At 39.7% G+C, this 20,923-nt stretch overlaps 1 protein-coding gene across 2 annotated transcripts; it reads left to right on the plus strand.

The window, feature by feature from the left end:
• The first annotated feature begins 5,691 nt into the window (after positions 1-5,691).
• On the plus strand, positions 5,692-19,874 carry LOC112575142. Of its 2 annotated transcripts, none has more exons than XM_025256756.1 (3): positions 5,692-5,837; positions 15,265-15,674; positions 18,365-19,874. In XM_025256756.1, exons 2-3 carry the CDS (start codon positions 15,360-15,362, stop codon positions 18,956-18,958), a joined length of 909 nt encoding a protein of 302 aa, XP_025112541.1. In that variant the 5' UTR covers positions 5,692-5,837; positions 15,265-15,359; the 3' UTR covers positions 18,959-19,874. The 2 variants fall into 2 exon arrangements, with proteins under 2 accessions (XP_025112541.1, XP_025112542.1); XM_025256757.1 differs by lacking the exon at positions 5,692-5,837 and adding an exon at positions 8,391-8,672.
• Positions 19,875-20,923: the final 1,049 nt, after the last annotated feature.

The raw sequence follows: 20,923 nt of genomic DNA on the forward strand, positions 1-20,923 counted from the left end.
TCTGCCGTGCTGAACATTCTAGAATACAGATGCAAATCTACAACCCCCGCGGCAAAGACATGATACTTCGTACACTAATAGAGTGCTACAATATAAAAACACTGTGTAACATTACTTAAAATAAGGCAATATGATCATCGAGAGAAATTATGATACGTACAAACACAGTTGTTGATTTCTGAATTGACAGGGATTTGTGTGTGTGTGTCCACAAGCAACATCTACTTTCATGGGTTCTAATTTCTTTTACTCCCACCTCAGCGCTGTCTCCTCACTTTCTGACCCCCACTTCCCTCCAAACACACCCGCGCACCTACATACTGTGGCATGTCGACCCCCTCCAGCTTTCCTTCGGTCACGGGGTTGTCACCCGGCCAGTAACTACCCCCCATCGCCAGCCTGTACCTGTCCTGTGTGAGTGCGTATGCGTGTCATCTTCCATACTACTACATGTATATTGATGTATTATGGCTTTTTTCAGCGGATCTTTTATATTTTTTTCATGTACACAAATCTACATTTATTCTAATAGTCATGTCATTTTCATCTGGAGCATCGTCGTAACTAAGGTGACCAGACGTCCCGCTTTAGGCGGGACAGTCCCGCTTTTGACCTCGTGTCCCGCCTGGTCATGAAATGTCCGGGCGGGACGCCCAATGTCCCGCTTTTTGGCAAGTCCATCAAATGCCCCACATGTCTTCAAAACTCTGATTACCGTAAACTGATTCTTATCCGCACCGTTGGTTTTGGCGGTGTCTTGTTGATCCCTATTTATATTTCGTGTCTCTGCGGGGTCCGGTGTTTGACCCGTGACGATAATGACCTGCCGGCCGATATCTTATTGCACGCGCCGCTGGTACATCGCCGGTGGTCGTCTGGTCGTCCCTCTTTAAGGTGTCAGCTTCTTTGGTTACGGTTGTCCGAGTTTCCCCCACTTCCCAGTGTCATTAACTTTCCTCCCTACCATAACTCACACCAACAGGTGACTACACCCCAAACCTAGTGATAATGGAATGGACAACAAATGAGTACATAATGGCTTTCACCTGCCGAATTTGTTGTGTAAAGTGAAGCTGTTTGAAGTCGCTCACTTTCCTTTGAAGGCATGCAGCCTTCAACGACTCCATCAGACATGTCAGTTATTATTTTTTTTATCCTTTTACTTTCTCTGTGTTGGAATGCTTCGGACTGCCGATTTCTAACTCTGTTATACTTGATAAAATACTTTTTTAACCAATTAACCTAGGCTGATTTAAAAAAAAAAAAAGAAAACAAGTGCATTTTACGTTTTGGCGGACGATGCCGATCCAAAGGCATCCACAGGCCACCCCTGGTTTGCTTGGTGATGGAGAGACGGGAAGAGAAAGTTTCACGGTGTCGGAAACAAGTTCCTTTGACATCTCACTTCGGGCTTACAGGTTGTAGTGCCAGCGGCGGGCCCCATCCTTTCCATTCACAGAGTGGCCATACATCAGTAACATATCCACCTCTTTACTGTCAAGTCCAACTTGCTTGCAGGTTCCCCAAGTGCCACAGACATTAATCCAGCGACCTCAATGCACGAACGGTCTTCTAAAGTTCTAAACGGTTCATGCGCCATAAATCATTGTGTCCAGCGCCCTCTGACACCTGGCCCGTACCCCGACAGTCCCGCCTACCTTAGGTCTGGAAATTGTATACTGCAGATGTAATGCTGGTGTTCCTTCTTCAGACCAGAAAAAGAAGAGGGAAAACAATCCACTGACCAAGGCAAGGCACCCTCACAACCGCGGGCCCGGGTACATGAGATACCCTGCCATCTCATCAAGTCTACGTCAGCACGTTTCCCCTCACCTCTCGGCATTTCGTCCCCCCGCGTGTTTTCCGCTACCCGGCATTTTATTCACTTCCAGTAATCGTTTTCTTTGAGTACGGATCAGTGACTAATCTAATGTCGGGGACGATACGAACATCGCCAGTGAAAAGACAGTTAAAGGTGGAAACATTGAAAGGACTTTTAATTGTGAAGTGCAACTTTGACATCGAAAATTCACGAAATCCTTGTGAAAAAAAATGTATGACACAATCTTGCAATGACAGTAACTTTTACAAGGAGGTTCACGGTCTATGAAGTACGGTTAGGGAGCAACAGCCCCGCAAGATGACAAAGGTGCCGGACCATTATTGGCATGATAATTTACACAGCGCCTCACCTGCACTTCAGCAAAGTTGGCTGAGTGGGAGATAAGGTAGGAATATTTTAATTTAAATTTTAAATACCGGTTTTCTATTTGAAATGGAATACTATAGTGGCGTGGACAGATCTGCCGTTGAAGCACCACTACTCGGAAAAGTCAGAGGGAAGCCCCCCCAGCTCCCCCCGTCGCCCCCCCCCCCCGTTTTTCGGCGCTCATCGACACACGTCCCGCTTTCGCCCCCGAAACATCTGGTCACCTTATCGTAACTCTTCAGACCCCGAATTTCTTGCGATTCTATATTTTGCTTGAGCACTGACAAATACTTAATTATATTATACCATCATTTTATTTTAAGCATTAACAAAATAATTTTATATATTAATATCATTACTTTATAATTCAATGCATGATCTGTTGCGTGTTTCAACGGACGAACGAAATTCGTCTGTCTGGCTGACGATCGTAAAGGGTGATATTTGGGGTAGGGTTATATCACTAGCACCATGAAAAATCATTCAATCTGCATGTCATTGGTAGCATTATTAAGATCTTGTAAAGCCTCATCCGAGTGAATAAGTGCAAAAAATTGTCAATGTGTTTTTAATCTCACACATACTGGTATACAATTTGGTATGGGTAGCTGCCATCTAAAGATATCATCACTATTTCGGCTGGAATGTGTTTAGATTTTATTTCCTACCTTTAGAGAGCTGCAAAGTTTTTTTAAAATAACATTTTATTTCTGTGACATCATAACATTGCTGTCCAGAAAAGCAGTCAATACAATCATATGTCAGCTGAGCAATACAATCATATGTCAGCTGAACAAGTTCCACAATATGCTTCCTTCATTCACCATAATTCCTTGAATATACAAGTGATGCATAAGCATATGATAGTCATAATCTATGGAGTAAATGTGACAGATGATGGCCAAAAGTTCAACCCACACCCATGAAGACAAATAGTTAGCCTCTCTGGGAAGGGTTCTTTACATCCGGCATGTAAAAATTATGTGAAATTTTTAAGTAGCAATCCATGTGGTATGCCCTACTGCACACACCGACACACTGATATTGAATCAGCACACCTTTATGCAACACTGATATTCATGCAAGTTTATATTTCCGATCCTCTGCTATAAACCCCACCTACCTCCAGCCTATAAACGAACCACGGCCAGGATCGGTTAAACAACTTTTTTTTCCGATTTCCGAGAGCGGCAAAGTTTAACAAGTTCACAGGCAAGTATTTCGTTCAAGACAGGCAGGTTAAATGTTCACAAATTCTCAATAAATAAAAGCTTCATCTAGAGAAAGCCGCATATCACGAAAGGAAGGACTGTTGTTAAATATTTTATCCATTACTTTGCCAGAGATATATTTCTCAAGTGGAAATTCACACTGGGCCGAGCGTGAAACCTATAGTTTAGAAGCAGGGGCATTACACCCGGTAATCTGTCTTTGAGGTTAGTTAGTTGTAATGGAGCACATAGTCGGTCTAGATGTATAGTCAGCTGTCCATTGTGTCTAACATTTTTTTCCAGCGCTGAGGTGTTGATGGCAGACTGATTACGGGTTTGACTATCCCAGAAACACCCTTGTTCTCACCCTGAACAATATGTGGATGTGGGATGTCCGTCAAGAGTGTCACCCTCGTCATTACTGCTAAAAATCTTCTTAGATAATAAAAAAATGTGAGATGCCCTAAGAGCAAAGCAGAGATGTACATAAACGAGCAAGAAGTTGACTAACAGTTTCAGGTAGCTGGAATATGTGTGTGTGTGACTATTTTTTCAAGTTGCTGGGAGCAACATTTTCCACAGATGGCAATCGCACGACAGAAAGCTGCATCAGGATTGCAATAGGGACAGCTCACTGTTTATAATGTGGCGCAGCAACAGCAGCACGATGGCTGCATGGCATCCATTAAGTACCTGTCAATATTTTTAATGTGGCTTTCATTTCTGTTCTCCCTCTTTGATGTTCCATCGACAGATCGAGTGATATAAATGTTTACAATATGTTGCTGATGTTTAGTAGTTGAGTGTAAAGGCGCACTCTGCATGGCAGGCTATAAATCTGCATTATAGCAAAGCCTTTAAGCATCTTCAGAAGACGTCCGACATTTAAAAACATATTTTTTGTAGCATCCTTCTACCACAATCGCCGCTAGGTAGCTACATTCGTTAAAGCCGTTGATCTTGAGCCGCAGTCTAGTTAATTCACACTGATCACGTGGCAGTTCAAAAAACATTGTAGGATACAGCTTTTAGAGCTTTGTTTGTATTTGTAAGTAAATGCAGAAAGTTATTTTTACCCCTGATGTTCAAATCAATCTATTCGATAAGTTGGGAACACCAGTTGTACAGTTGTGTCCAGGTCCAGGGATGTACATGGGGTGTCTTCGATGACTGCAATGCCACATACAGCCGCTGAACGAACCCCACCTTGATGCGAAGTCTCTCAACTCCAGTCTCCTCGTCGTTGTCCTCTTCCTCCGTGCATCTTAGTTTAGGATTAGTTCTAAATTTTTGAAATATTGGTGAAAATGTAAAGCTTGCGATTGGTAATGATATTTGGGTAAGAATTACTTCCTGTAGGGCTATTACCTGTGGTAAATTATTACAAAAGCCAAATAGCCCAGGTGATGCTGTCACAGTTTTTGCTAGTGCTGTTCCTGTGGACAAAGTCATGGTTAATAAGGAATTTAAAACATTTTTTTCAGAAATGAAATCAGTGTATCTATAACTTTGTTTTTCATGGTGATCTACTGAATCGAACTTTGCTCTGGGAACTTGCCGAGTAATTGCATAAGACCATGGTCTAATTATTTTGTTATTATTGTACAACTAGGTCACACGCATGTACCTCACCAGGTTCCGGTTCAAGGTTGCGCTGCACTCTAGGCGAGATACAAGTACTGCGCCCCCCCTTCACATCTCCTCCCACGAGAGAAGTATTTATCAACAAATGTATGTAACTGGATTAATTATGCATTTAGGCTTAACTCCATTTTTGTAACTCAAAATTTAAACAATAAACATAGGTTTGCATATTAGTATTCATGATTGTCGTGGTCTGTCTCAGGACTCAGCATATTTGCATTCGCGAGCCCACATGCAGACAAAACATTTAGGAGTCATTCGACAAGTCCAGAGACAATGCCAATGGATCCATAAAAAACGATTTTTCGTGACAAATAAATATATAAGCAAGTTGAAATTCAGCCTGTCGCGTGGTCTGGTTGAGAGGCCCAAAAGAGCAAACACGCAAGATTCAGCCAAGCTTGGTCCAAGCTTGGCTGAATCTTGCGTGTTTGCTGGGAAGTGTTTGTGCGTTTTCGCGTTTAAAAAGACTCCATGGTGAGCCCATGATAGTGTTCTCAATCTATTTAAATAGTATGTTTTCAAAAATAATGTGCTATGGGTCAGGAGCAAGACTTAGTGAGATTTCGCACTTTTGTTACGTGTAGAACACCGTATGCAAAGACTTACGCGCTTACGGCTGCGCTGCGCATGCGCATTAGTAACGCGAGGCGAAACAAAGGGTGGAGGTGTCAGCCTCGCTCTCTCTGGGTGCATTCACAAGTCAAACTTTTCGACACACAGCCAGTACCCAGGTACAGACACCCAGGAACCTCGAACATCGTCTCTATAAGGTATGGCAATGAACGCTCTCTGTCATTTCACATTTTCAGTAAATAATTTCTTCTAAAGCCAGAAAAATGTCTTAATATTTCCAGCTCAGCAACAAAAAACTTTTTTCTTCAAAAAAGATTTTAGCATAAAAAAGAATTTTTTCACCTTCCCTTTTCTCCTCTCATTTTCTGTTTTCTTTCTTTTTTCTTTGGATTTTCTGTCAGTCTTTCTTTGCGCTTTCTCTCTGGCCTTCTGTTTTTCCGTCTTTTTTCCTTTTTTTTTTCTTTGTCTTTCTGATTTTCTGTCTGTATGCGTGTCTTTCTTTCCTGCAATACACTACATGGAATTTATTAATATCAAAAAAATTGCGCTTGTTATGTGACTTTGGTGTATATAATTTTGTGTGTATATCTGTACACAGAAAAAAGTGAAAATTCATAAAGCGCAATATCTCAGCCATATCTCAGACGCGCTGAACAAAATCACAAAAAGTAACAAAGACGTAGAACAAGTTAACAAACTAGTAACAACTATGTAGAAGGAAGAATGACAATAACAATAATCAACTTTATTTGTCCCAGTGGGCAATTTAACATGAGAAGATTCTCTAGTAACAGTACAAGTTAAAACTAAAAGATATACATTAGCACGTGAAAGAAAGCAAGTGACAATTAAATATATATTATAAAGCAAACAACAAACTTGCATCAAGAATAAGCATGTGCACACCTACAACAAGAACACCACCAACAACAACAACAACACACACCACTGACACTTCATCTGAGGTTGAGCTGGACCGCAGATGGCACAAACGATTTCAGGTGTCTGTTATTTTTACATATTGACATGGAATAACGTTTACCTGAGTTTAATACAAATCCTCTCTTCAATACATGTTGAGGTATTGACCAAAAAAAGAGTGAAGCTTTCCTTACTTTTTGTTTCTCGCACAAAGAAGAGATGATCAATCAACACGAGGACTCGCCGAGTTCCGGCAATAAAGGGTGATAACTGTAGAATTAACGGTAACGACACCAGAGAATAATGGTAGTGACATCAGGAGAATATTGGGAAGATACTGGTAATATGAAGAAATGTTATCACATAAAAGTGTCATCACTTCAGTTTATTCACTGTGCGCACCTGCAAAATCACACACACACACACACGCTGACACTTCATCTGAGGTTGAACAGCTGGACCGCAGATGGCACAAACGATTTCAGGTGTCTGTTATCTTTACATGTTGACGTGGAATAACGTTGACCTGTCGAAGCGAGTGAATCATGGCGGAGTGGAATCCAGCCAATATATCCAAATGGTTCGCATTTCAAAGTAACTTATAATTTTTGTACTGTCCTGCTGCAAACCAGAAGAGTAAGAAAGTGAAAGTGCAGCAGAAACACCTTTATCCAAATTGAAGCACGACCACAAAAACAAACAAGAGCCGATCCTCTCAGCCTGTTAGATCAGTGTTGGTGATCACAAGATATCAGAGTTCTGATATGATGATATATTATGATATTGATGCCTGAAAATACCTCTTGTGATAGTCATTGACAGGCAATACACGCTTGTGGTCGGAGTAGCATTGTTAAGTTTTTGATGTTTACAAATGTGGTTTACAGTCAGTTTTGTGTTCTTCCATTTATTGATTGGATAGTGTTTTGTCGTGTATTTTACGGTAAATAATACATACGTGCATGCGTGTATGTGTATGTGTATGTCATGGCACGGGTGGCTTAACAACTCACTCAGCCAGACAAATCCGCGTTCTTTCAAAACACAACAAAACGATTGCCTGAGGCTGCCCACATGTTAGTTATTGTATCTTTCGACCTTTTTATGCCTTACATTAGTACGATATAAAAGGTTTATGTAACTTGCACATGGTAGGAATAACTGCTGTACGAGGTTTTTCTGGGCCTAAGCTTCCACGTACTTAAGGTGCAGACTTTGTGTCAACCGTGGATTGTCAACCTTGAATACCTCACGGCTTCTACAATTGCTTTGACATCTTTAAATCTTGCAAACAGCAAAGTTAACGTTCGAGCATTATTTCCATTGCATTCATTTGCATTCATTCAGTGTATTTTCAACTGGGTGCCGAAGTCGTAAAATATTAGGTTAGTAACCATTGACAGTGAGGGTGAGCTGTCCTGGGTTGATGATAATAAATGCGAAATTTGTAAAGCGCATACTCACACTAAGGAGCATGCTCTTAGCTTCTGAGACCAAGACCAAGACCAAGACACAGATAGTATACGAGGGACGGACAGGAAAACACACGAATATCACACGAGCTAAGAAAGAATAAACAACAGCACTAATGAGAATGCAAAGAGAAACCAGATAACATCAACTGATAGTTTCATGACCTCCACTGGTGAATGCTGTTTTTGTGCTGCTTGTGACATTATTGTGCAGGTTCACCTGTTCTCCCCTAAGTTACTGCCCATAAAATTATACCCTGTTCTTGAATTATACAAACAAGTCGCTGCCTTGTGTTGGAGATGTCCTTTTGCGGATCGACATGCCTTTTCGGACTTTGTTGTACAAGAACAGTCTTGATGACAGGTGTCTTCATAAGTCATCAGAAAATAGTTCGTTTATCTACGTTGATGCATGAGGCGATGAAGCAGCAGAACTATTTATCAGAATGGTCTGTCCTCTGTTGAACGCCATATGATTGAGTTGCGTGTCGACGGCTCACCTGATATTTTCACCTGTTCGTTCCTTCTTAATCCACCTTCCTTGTAGGAGAATTTCGGCAAGACTGTTACCAGGTATAACATCGCTGCACTACGACGGCTTCCTTCTCCTGGCTGTGGAAGCAGACATCAGTCTTGTGGGTAAGTCTGTAAAAGTTCTTCCAATAGGGTTTATATGAAATCTTCAAAAATTATTTTCGATATTCGCTGTCAGGAAAATAAGATTTACATCGGGAAGTATGGAGGTGTTGAGGTTGTTTTAATTTGGTTATAAATCCGATTCTGTGGCTTTTTCGTTATTTTCTTCAAACCTTGAAAACACTGCAACGTGAGAATAGCCAGTGTCCTCTGTTAGGAAGAGATTAAAGAATAAGAAAAAAAAACACCAAAAAAACAAAACAAAACAACAAAAAACCCCAAAAAACCAAACAGGTTTGATCTATCTCGGCTTCTGTAGGGGGAAAAGTCACCGATGTGGACTGGACTCTTCATATTTTGTAAAAATATCGTTCAGTCAGTTGTTCCTATCTTCAACTTCCGAATATACAACTGAAAACCACAGTGTTGAGACAGGTGACATGCTGCAAGAGAGAATTTAGATAGGTAGAAAGAGAGACATATGAAGCATGCGTGTGTTTGTGAGAAAAAAATATAGTAAATAACATAATGCACATAAATTTTATTAGCAGTAAACTTGTACGTGGTCCATTGCATATGAACATTAGCAATGCACATTAAAACAGACAGACCATAACACCAAACGTCCTCCAGTTTTTCTCGATTTCGAGGCTTTCTTTAGACATTGACCGATGCCCTGGGGTATTTAAGGCAGTGGTTTTTCAGGATACCTGTTCAGTTTGCGAGATTTGTGTGTAGATCATATTCAAATTTTATGTACCTTTCATTGTGTCAGGTAAAAAGGTTTTATTATTTATTGGATTGGCTATTCGAGAGTTGCCGACAGCGACACAAAAAAGCTGAGTAGCATCTTACAATCTACTTTCTATTTCCATATTTCACATATTTCTCCCAACAACAAATTTTGCCCCAAAGCCACTGGTAAATTTATGTTTTGAGTTCTTTCTTTTTTTCTTTCTTTCTTTGTTTCTTTCTTTCTTCACCACACCAGACTTGGTTGAAAATTCAGTTTATCCGTTGTGTAAGACTGTTAAGAACTACAAACCACAAGATGGTTGACTTTTTCTTTCAGTGTCATCTCAATTTCGATACAAAAGATTGTTGTTTGTGTAGTTTATATAAATATTTGTTAAGGTTTATAATCCTGTCTTCTGGAAATGTCTGCATTTCGCTTTATTCGTCTAATGTTGATTTTCGGATGTTGTTCTGTGATTTATTTCTTTTGTTCTTTGTTAGGATTAAACCACATTTTGAGTAAGTACATTAAATGTAACAATGTGCAATGTCTACGCTTTTTACAGACATCATCATCGTCATCACCATCACCATCATCCCTACTAATAAAACTTTATTCGACTCTGTTTTGGACCGGTCCGTCCACCAAATGTGAAGTTCACTTGTTTGAATTTTTTTTTTATTCAGTCTAGATTAGTTTGATTGATTTTTTTTTTTTTTTTTTTTTTTTTTTTTGTCAAGTACAACATGGGTAGAAATCGAAAGTCCGTAATATTATAACACAGACAAAGTACAAAGATAACAAATAACACGGCTGACATGTCGTTAGAGAGCATCGGGGGGTGGTGGTGGGGGAGGCTACCTTCAAAGGAACGGCTGGTCTTAAAGTTTTATTGTGAGCGATTTCAAACAGATTCACTTTACACAATAAAATTCGGTAAGTGAACGCCTTTGTCTTCTCATTTGTTGTTCATTCCATTATCATAGGTTTGTTGTGTAGTCACATGGACTGGGTTTTGGTATTTTACCGGCCCGCCACATTGCTGAGAGTTTTGAGACCGACCCGCAGAAAAAAAACTTTGCCCACCCCTGGACTACTGCAATATCGGTTTTCGATGTTAGTTTAAATCTCCAAAGCTTTTTCAAATTGACCTGAGGTTGATCACGAGAATTCCCGAAGCACAGGTTGAGGTTGTTTGTTTTCCTCGGACACAAAGCTTCTCGGCGTTTCGTGTGAGATAGGTGTAAATAAAATGGACCTATATCAGTTACACACTCTTGCCTTTGTGGAGCTGAAAGAAACTGAACAAGAAAAGGAAGCCTCTACCTGGAGGGCCAAGCCATTTAGTAGCACCAGGACACACATTTTTCGTGGCATTGTTATTTAAATAAGAGACCTTGTCTGATAAAACAGTGTGTAAGAAATCGGGCAGGTGAGCCGTCCTCTCGGATTAATGTTTTGTAAGTATAACAATGAAGTATATTACCTAGCAGATGCTCAAAGGAATTAAGTATGCAATCTGCTTTAATTTGAGAAAAAAATGTAGTTGATGAGACAGGTGTGAAACTTAATGTTGTCTAGTGAGAGCACGTGGGTACTACAGGTGGACACCTACAACTTGTGTTTTACGATCTGGTGCACTGTTCTGCTGTGCTTTAAAGTATTCCTTTTCTCTTTCTTCTTTCATCTTGCATAATACACATAAAAATGAGAATCTCGTGGTCACAACTAGCTGACTCTCCTCAGTCATCTAAAAAAAAACAACATCAATGCCAATCACATTTCTCAATCCACACAATGCATCCAAACTGCAGTTCAACAATTGCGTTTTGCTCAATTTTAACGAGAAAGCAAATAGCAACGAAGAATATTTAAACATGAGTGATGGCAGCTCACAATTCATCCTTCAAGCTCCGGCTTGACACTAAGTTTTAGAGGACTCTGACCGCGAAGTCGCCACAACAATTGCATTGTTTACCATTAAAATTTTTATTTCCCCCAGTGCACTCTACCTTACAGGTGAGGTCTTAGGTCAAGGTGAGCGCACAGCACGGAGTATTTGTATTTTATTGCTGGTAGTTGGATTTGTAGCTGCAGGTGAAGCGGAGGCTATAGCTCTAGTTTTATTTTATCTTTAAGCCGGGAAAAGATTGGAACAATCAACTGTGGTTCTCCATGTCCCACACAAACAAGAACGATTACAAAATAGTTAAACAGTAAGTTCGTCCGCATTTCGTGGGTTATATAAATGCATAATAATCATACGCCACCCTTGATGGGCACAGTCCATAAATCTTGTTTTGACAATGAACACAAAGTGTGTGTATTTGTGTGATCATCATCATCATCATCATCAATTTTTTTACTTTTTTCAATCTGTAGTTTTCCCCCTTGTATCCAATTATATTACCTACAATATCAAACAATTTATATTTATGTCACACGTCAATGGTTTTCCATGAGTGGTCCTTCGTATTATAATCTCTACAATGTATTAAAAATAATAGCATTACTATAATTTAGTAATATTTCAGTACTGTAGCTGCATGTTAACGAGATCGACACCAACTTTGCAGGAAAGAACAGGGAAGTGTCTGTGTCCCTTTCGATTAGGAAAAACAACGAAACACAAGATTATTTTTAATCCGATAAGCAGACGACAGAGTGGGGACAATTCAAAAATGTGTCCTTGTTCAAACCCTTGCATGACCAACTGCCACTCTGTTTATTAGTATTTCAATCTTCAATATTTGTTTATTAGTGAGATCTGCCAAGTGTTGCCGAGATTCAAGCCCCATTCCCCGAGGTTGCCGTAGCTGTGCAGTAATCCGACACTTGGCTCAGTTTGCTAAGCTCTTGGTTGCCTGCCACTTGGAAACTTTCGCTGCTCCTCTAGTCGTTCACAACCTCACGAACATTAGCCCTTCTCCAGGTGTCAGCAAAGGGGACACCAATCTTGAGATATACCATTTCCTGGTGCTTTGGATGCTTACTTCGAATTAAGAGTCAAGACTAAAATGTCTCTTAGAGCTGAATGTCGTAAAAGCACGTTGGTATCAGGAGTGGGGAAGGTTTAGCAGTTGACCGTACACGGCCCGCAAAATCAGTTGATCCGTCCCACCATGGCAACAACAGATTTCAGTAAATCTTAAAGCTTTTTTTTTCACAGCAACATAAATGTATGTTAAGTGAATCATCATCATCATCATCATCATCATCAATCATCAATCAATCAATCATCATCCATCCTCCATCATCATCCATCCACCATCATCATCCATCATCAATCATCATCACCACCACCACCACCACCACCACCACCACCAACAACAACAACAACAACAACAACAACAACAACATAAATGTTGAGGGACGAGCAAGGAACCTCCATTTACGAACTGTATGAGTACATGACAAGACATACACGTATTTTATTTGGTGTACAGGACAACATTTGTACGGACAAAGTGTTAGACCTAATTATCTTGTTAGCAAAATATTACATTTATGTATGCAAATGGAAAAACGATATACCCTCTATATACATGCTTCTTGAAGATTGTAAAATACTGATACAATATAGAAAGATACCATAGTATTTTAGGCAATAAATTAGACCTATTAAATTAGACATTGTTCTGTGGAAACCATATCAAAAATTATTAATATAAGCACAATTAGTGGAAGCTGGGATGTTCTCACTAGTTCTATCTTTCACTCCTTCTCCACATCTTTCCTCTCTACTCTCCCCCCACTTCTATACTGAATGAATGTGTCTTGAGAATGAAAATGGACATGTAATAATCAGTGTGATAAATGTCATGTATTTATATTGTGCTTATAAAAAAAAGACATACGCGTATGCAAGTGGATACATAATGTTAAAGTAAATAATTTTTTATGGTCCGCGAATGATGTTATGAATAACAAAATGGCCCTTGAAGGAGGGTTCCCCACTCCCTGAATCGACAAAGAAGAATATCGGGTCTCGGATATCGGAATATCTTTCTCTTTTTCTGTGTAATCCTTGTCTATCGAAATCTTATCTGTCCACCTTGACGATCATTGTTTGACACTGATAATGACAATGACAGTTTTATTAATCCCAGCGGGAAATTAGCATCAAGAAGTGTGCTTCAGTAGAACATCAGTCCCCTGCGATGTGAATGTTGACCGCGCATGTGAGCGTCTATGACATAAACCCTCGAATGCTTTTTCAGGTGCCCTACACCAAATGTAAACCCTACTTAATATCATCAGCTAGATAAACTGATTTCATTCGTCCGTTGAAGCATACAGCAGACATACTGAGTCAATGAATTATATGAAACAAGGTTCAATTTGTGTGGTGCTTTCCAATTTTTGTACGATATTTTCTTGTCTACATTAATAAGATGCTACTTAAACTGAACAGAATTTTGTTTTGTGAATAAATTTCGCATCTAGATTATATACCTATACCTTCGTTTTTCCTCTTAATCAACATTGTCAGATACCAGAGACTGTTTGTGTTCCTTGCCTCATCTATAAGCTCCTATAGACATAACAAAAAGCCACACTTACTTCATACTATAAATCGACATTCGCGTGCTTGCTTTCTCAAATGCCTGTCTCCTGCCTTTAGCACTGTGACAAACCAGTTTCCATCAATAAATTTACATTTTATTATTCGCCATGAAGTTCGAAGGCAAAGAAGTTTATAGTAGATGAGAACATTGCCTGAAAAGTTTGTCAGATATTAAAGGCCGAAGTTTACCGTCCGGACGGAGGCGAGTGGTATCGCCAGTGCGAGGGAAGGTAGAAGTACACGCGGTGCACACTGCTAGCAGCCAGTCGTCTCCAAGTACTGCCCGGACACAAGGTGGGGTAGAGATCAAAGGCACTGCCGACTAGCCTGGAAATAAAACGTCTTTCTCACATGACCACTACCTACGAGTTCGCGACCCATCGGCTGTGGCTCTCTTGAATGGTACCAAGTGTATATAACCCCTCGGTAATTCATTAAACACAATCGACCGAAATCACGCGCTATTAATTCTCATAAATATTTAAAGTTCGCACGCGCTAAGCTGTGACATGCAAATTAAACCAATTGAGCCTATTGAATGCTCAACATTAGAATCATCAAGTGTCTGCATATTGACCTTTTGTAGAATAAAAATGTGTGAAAGTGAAAAACTATGTTGATGCCGACGAAGCTCCATGCTTTGCTGAGACTACAGGCCAATATCAACTGACAATCTTTCTTTGCTGTTTAGAAAATTCACAGGACAGATGGCAGAGCATTTAAAACTGAGGATGAAAGTAGTTTGCTATCAATGTCTCGACGACAGTTTAGTTCATAGTAAACACAGCTGTTGCTTAGATATGTACATGAAGCAATGATTCGACTTCCAAACCTGAATCCCATAATTTTTAGTGAGGATGCATAAGTTTCCGAAGTAGTCCGTTGCTTGGCCCCGTGTTAATGATGTTTTATCAAATTTCTTTTTTTGCAAGTTTTCGATTCAAGGTATTAATCGGTGCTTTAAATAGCGTATTTAAAGCGCAACATGCTTGAAGCCAGGCTGGTCTTTAAAAAAAAAATACGAGTCTTTTCAATGCGGTCTTATGTGTATTCAACAATTCTCCTTTCAGTCTCTTATTGGTTTCTAAGCAACTGCCATCAGCAAGTCTATAGATAACACATCCCATCGCACAGCAAGGCAAGGACAATCGGTTGCCCTACATTTGTAACGATAATTTTCTGCCACATAAAGTGGTGTACTTCCGTTGAAACCAGAAGACATTGAAGATCAGCATACTGTAATCTGTCATTAGCCTCGTTTTAAATAGGTTCTTTTTCTGTCTGTCTCGCAGATTGAAACAACCGGTGGGTAACTAAACAGTTATTAGCTTCGCTGGAACGGGGAACAAATCACCAAAAAAAAAGATAGACAAAAATCCACCCAAAAATGTTCCTGAAACATCGGTCTCACTTCCTTGTGGGAGGGTTCCTGGTGTGCGTTCTCTGCCTCCTCCTCTTCACCTACCTCCCGCCAACCTACCGACACCGGCCTCAGCGTCTATCTTCAGACGTGGAGTCACAGCCGGGTAACCTCGAGTCCAGAATGCTCCATGCCTTAGCAGACCGGCCGGGATGCCCAGAATGCACTTCAGCATCGCATGTGAGGGAACAGCGCAACACCTTATCCAAAATGCTGAACGATTTAAAACGACAGCTGGGACAACTAGAGTGCGACAAGGCGAAACTACAAAACAAAAAAGATGTAAGGTGCTCGCTATCTCTCCTAGTTTCTTCTTTCCTCTTTCCTGCTCTCTTTCTCTCTCTCACACACACACACACTCTCTCTCTCTCTCACCTGATCAATTAGCTGTATACCTTTCTATAACCTCTCGTTCGCATTTCTCATATCGAAAGAATTTTTAAGTTGTTTACCTTTTGCCTGCTTCCATATGTATTTATCGATATACCTATCTCCTACAGCTGACTCATACTTGAGAGTACGTCCGCTATGGTGCATAGCCATGGTTGTTTGAAGTGTTTGGCAAACTTGGAAAACGCTGTAATTCAACATCAGTCACACCACAGTAGGTTTTGTAGTTTGCCATATTTCAAGAAAGTGACAGATCTTCAGTTTTTCATTACTTTCTGTAAAGTTTTGCACCGGCATACCAAGTACATTGGCATTCAAGTTTCATTTTTATGACAAATCCTGTTGAGTCAAGCAAACCAAGAGACACTTGAGTCTCACTAACCCAGCAGACACCAAGTGGGAGGCAGATGGCACCATAGAAAGTCACTTTTTCTTAAACAGGTGGTTGGGGACGCAGGACATAAAAAATTATTTGCCTCTCTCTCTCTCACAAACACAATCTACTTATTTTGCAGGGTCAAAGTATTTTGTAAGTACTTTCTCATTTACGAATAAAACAGTACATTTCCAATATCGTTTTTACTGCTTTCACTTCAATGGGATCCAAAGAACACACATATGAATTCACAACCCACTCCCCAAATATGGAACAAACATTTTATCATAGTACTCACTGCCACAGCACTGTGCGTATAGTCTGGAACAGGATGGCAAGTCACCTGCTCAGGTGAGATAATGGTAGGATTTATACTTAAGAGATCACTATTATCTATTTAATATTAAAGCAAGAAAATATTCTGACAGCTTTGTTATAAATAATACATCATGATTGACTGCATAATATGATAAAGTTAACGTATCTAAGCTGATTTATCTCTCATTTCACATCGTTCAATAAACCAGAAAGCAAATCAAATTCATTAGTTTTGGTTTCACAAATTTCTGACATTTCAATAAAGTATATCTTACTGGATCTTTCCTGGGTGGGGGTCGTGGAATGACAACAGAGTTGGTAGACATAAGCTCTGTAGGCAGACTTTCAGGAATGAGAAACCGTTTCCCTGATAGACCTGTAAACAAATAAAGTATTCCCTAAACTTGTGTTAAAAAAATTAGTAATACAATATTCGTGCAAATTATACTAATTGACGAAGCTCATTTAGTTTTTATCAGTATGTAGTACGGATATTCTCTTACTGTTGGCACTGTCGTCATAGTGATGGTAATTTCACAACACTTGTACTTCACTTCACCATCTTAAATCACATGCATTTCACTCAACATAACACTCTCAGGTAACTTACCAGTTTTTGAAGCTAGTGTCTTTGAAGTGACATGAACATGATGTCGCCCTGTGACGATTGAAGGAGTCGTCTGCTCCATCGATTGCTCTCACGGGTGCAGCTCGCCAATAATCGTTGTTTTCCCCAAGTTTGGAAGGTGTTGAGACGACAGACCTCGATATGTGGCTCTCTAGGTATGGTAGTCAGGAATCATATAATTCTAGCTACAAGACACCCTTGGTATTACTGATATCAAAAGTTCCTACCAAACGTTCGTGCAGCAGAAGACCCGTTAACCGGATGTGATCACCGGACATGCGCAGTGGCACATACCGGGCTATCGTCTGCTTTAGTGAGTAGTCGTGTAAGACTGAACACATTTTTGTTTTCTTTTCAAAAGATCACTGTCACATAACTAGGAAACTCTGTACTCGTTTTATAGCGGATTTTCTCTGAATGAATAAAACCTTCTCTTTTTCAACTTCTTTAAGCGCTCTCCTTCATCGGACATCAGAAGATTATTCATTTGTCAGTGCCTCCGTATTTTTTCAGATTATTTTAACCCCTTTACGACTTACAGACTGCAATTATCTGTCGAATGCGTGGCTGAATGGATGAGAATATTAGACGGGAAAGTGTTAACTGTGACACACAGTGTTTGAGGCGAGTTGTGTACACATGCGTCTTTGTGTTGTGGTCTGTCAAGTCCTGAGCCACTCGACAACAAAATGAACACGATGTAGGCAGCCTCAGGCAATTGTTTTGCTGTGTTGAGAGAATGTGCATTTGTCTGGCTGAGTGAGTTGTTCAGCCACCCGTGCTGTGACATTTGGTGACCCCGAGGTGAGTGCGGGGCTGTCTTTGTTGTGTGGAAGGATTGTCTTTTGATGAGTATCGGATTTAAGTGTTTACTGGTTTATCTGCATTTTTATTATTATTAGTTTCACGTTTTATCCCCGTCTCCAGTTCTACGGGTCTACGGGTGTGTAAAGTTCTACCCGTAATAAGGGATTAGATTCTGTCTCTACTGTAGTCTGTCTTACTTTCCCAGCTACCATTCCCTTACCCATGGGTGTTGTGTTTATTGGCGGAGGGTTGTTAGTGTCTGAGCGTGTGATTATTATCTCCCCCCAGCCTATAGGTACCCTATTCTCTTGTTTTAAATAAAAGAAAATTTGTGGGTGCTCCTTAAACCTATTTTGATCTTTACATCTTGATGGTTAGTAGTGTTCACGATATTACATTTAAAATAATATGAAAAAAGTGTGTGTGGTGTGTTTGTGTCGTTTATCCTGTCAGGTGTCCAGCAGCGGTGGATGGTGCAAAGAAGAAAGTGACCCTAAGGAATCTAAAGCTCACATGTTTGACCAGAAAATGGCGGATTCTCTCGGTCAGTTCCTGTCCGGCCAGCGTGTTGGAAGCTTTGGTGACGGTCCAGGAAAATACAAGGAGTATCTCCTCCAACAGGGACTGGTCGCCTCCTACGACGCCTACGACGGGGCCCCCTTCTGCGAAAACGTCACATCCGGGGCTGTCAAGTTTATGGACCTGACGCTTCCTCAGTTCGGACTTCCGGTGTACGACTGGATCGTCAGTCTGGAGGTGGCGGAGCACGTGCCTGCACGCTTCGAGGTCGTGCTGGTCGACAACATCGCGCGCCACGCGCGGAAGGGCATCGTGCTGAGCTGGGCACATCCGGGTCAAGGCGGGTTTCATCACGTGAACAACAAGAGCCCTGAAGATGTTAAACGCCTGCTGGACGAAGCTGGTTTCCATTCACAGGACAACGACAGCTTGTCGTTAAAGAAAAGCTCAACATTCTCTTGGTTTCGAGAAAACATCTTCGTGTTTAGAAGAAAATCGGATGCCAGTCTAATAGAAGACGATGCATAGACAGGGAGTCACACTACAATTAAAGGGAATTTAGTGGAAGAGTTTAAAGTCTCGTTATTTCAACGTGAAGGATGTACCAATATATACTGACTGACCGGCACTTTTGAGACAGGACATTTAAAGACCTAGCGGGTTACATTTTTTTTTTTAAATTCTGTGATTGGGTACAAGCTCAGTACAAAGTCTCATGTCACAAACTCTGGTTTTAATCGCTCCTTTGTTCTCGAGATACCATGATGCCTACAAACAACACTACTATGCACAGGTGGAAGTAAAATTTGTGGAGACACGTTTATGCACAGACAGGTCATTATAATTTTATGGTCTCAGCTCTTCCCCTTGCTGTAGCCTTGACTAATTCAAGGTATCCATAGACATTAAAAGGCCCACATGAACTCAGAAATATATAACACGTATCCTGTGAAGCCATCCGTTTTCTGTTGTTTTTTTTTCTTTCTTTTTGAGTGTTAACTTTGAGCTGCATTTATGAATCGTAGCTCCTGAGTTCACAACTCATCTTGGGACATGTTGATTGATTGTCATAATTTTAAGTTTACGCGTGGCTGCTGTTTATTTATTTTGTTTTCTCTCTTCTTTTCTTCTCAAAGACTTTCTGTTTTGATGATTATTAGACATGATATATGCTCACGAAATATTATGGAAACAAAGGGAAGACATGCTTTGCAATGAGTTGAATCAGCAGAGGTATTAAATAAAAAAAGACTTATTTATAAAATTTTTAATACCTTAATTATTGTTATACTAATTGGCTCCTACTTGTGTAGAAGTAGATCTGTTGACATATATGATTATTGTAAATATTTTTATTGTGATGTGGTCTGTAATATTGGCTATTTTGCCAAAACCAAATTTTTGCCTTAAACTTTGAGGGACAAATAAAAATATCAGAAAATTGTGCTGTGTTTCTTTATACTTTTTTTTTCAAAACTTTGATTTTATATCATTTGTATTCTAGATAGTTTAGTGACTTTTAGTGTGATAAAAGTATTTTGGTATTTTATGTTCTGGAGAAAGATTTCGAGTGCTTGGATGTATTATGCATTTTAACAAAACTTTCTTCGACGTCAAATTTATCTTTCAATTTATTATAGTATCACAATCCCTTGACAAGTTTCGCGCAAAGCTAATGAAAATACTGTAACAAAAACAACAAACATATACCATGACATGTATCTGGAAAAAATAGCTAGTTTGTCATTTAAAAAATTAATTACTTCAATTTTTTCTTCTTTATATTTTTTATTTTAAGCAACAGAGTCTGTATGTGTATGTAAACGAGGAATTAGGGAAATTCCAAAGAAATATTTTAAACACTTCCTTTTGTTGTTGTTTATTTTTTTTGGTTTTTTTTTTTTTGGTTTTTTTTTTTTTGTTTGTTTGTTTGTTGTTTTTTTTTTTTGTTTTTGCTGTACATACCACTACTGTGGGTTGCTATTATAAACTAGAAGTATGTGCTGCAACTAATATATAGAAATTTTTGTCAGACAGCACCCTTTTTGCTCTTTAACTGAGCAGAACACAGACTTGTTAATGAGCCTTCTGTACCTTTATGAACCCCAAAAGGAATATGTTATATCTTTTCTATGGTCTTCCTTTTTTTTTTTTTTTTTTTTTTTGTTAAATCAGTGCAGGGTACACTTTAGACATTTAAGAATCAGTCAACATCTATGGGTACTACAGAGTTTCGGCAATAAGCTAGCAGGCTCAGAATGCAAAATACAAAATATCTCCCATTGAACACCAAATGACCAAACCATGGACCTACATCAGTGATCTTACAGAGTGGATCATGAAGAGACTAACACCTACCTTTGTTTAAAAATCAAATAAAGGATTTAATGACAACAAGCACACTACAACGTTGATAGTTAAAGAAAAATTTGAAAATCACAAACAGGAAATATCAAACAACGAGACAATATCACTTTGTGGTCCAGTTTTAAA

This window comes from Pomacea canaliculata, linkage group LG11 (assembly GCF_003073045.1).
Source record: "Pomacea canaliculata isolate SZHN2017 linkage group LG11, ASM307304v1, whole genome shotgun sequence".
Lineage (NCBI taxonomy): Eukaryota > Metazoa > Mollusca > Gastropoda > Architaenioglossa > Ampullariidae > Pomacea > Pomacea canaliculata.

Coding starts and splice junctions, on each gene's coding strand:
- LOC112575142 (XM_025256756.1), top strand. CDS start 15,360: ATGTTCCTGAAACATCGGTCTCACTTCCTTGTGGGAGGGTTCCTGGTG. Junction 15,675..18,364: donor AACTACAAAACAAAAAAGAT/GTAAGGTGCTCG, acceptor TTATCCTGTCAG/GTGTCCAGCAGCGGTGGATG.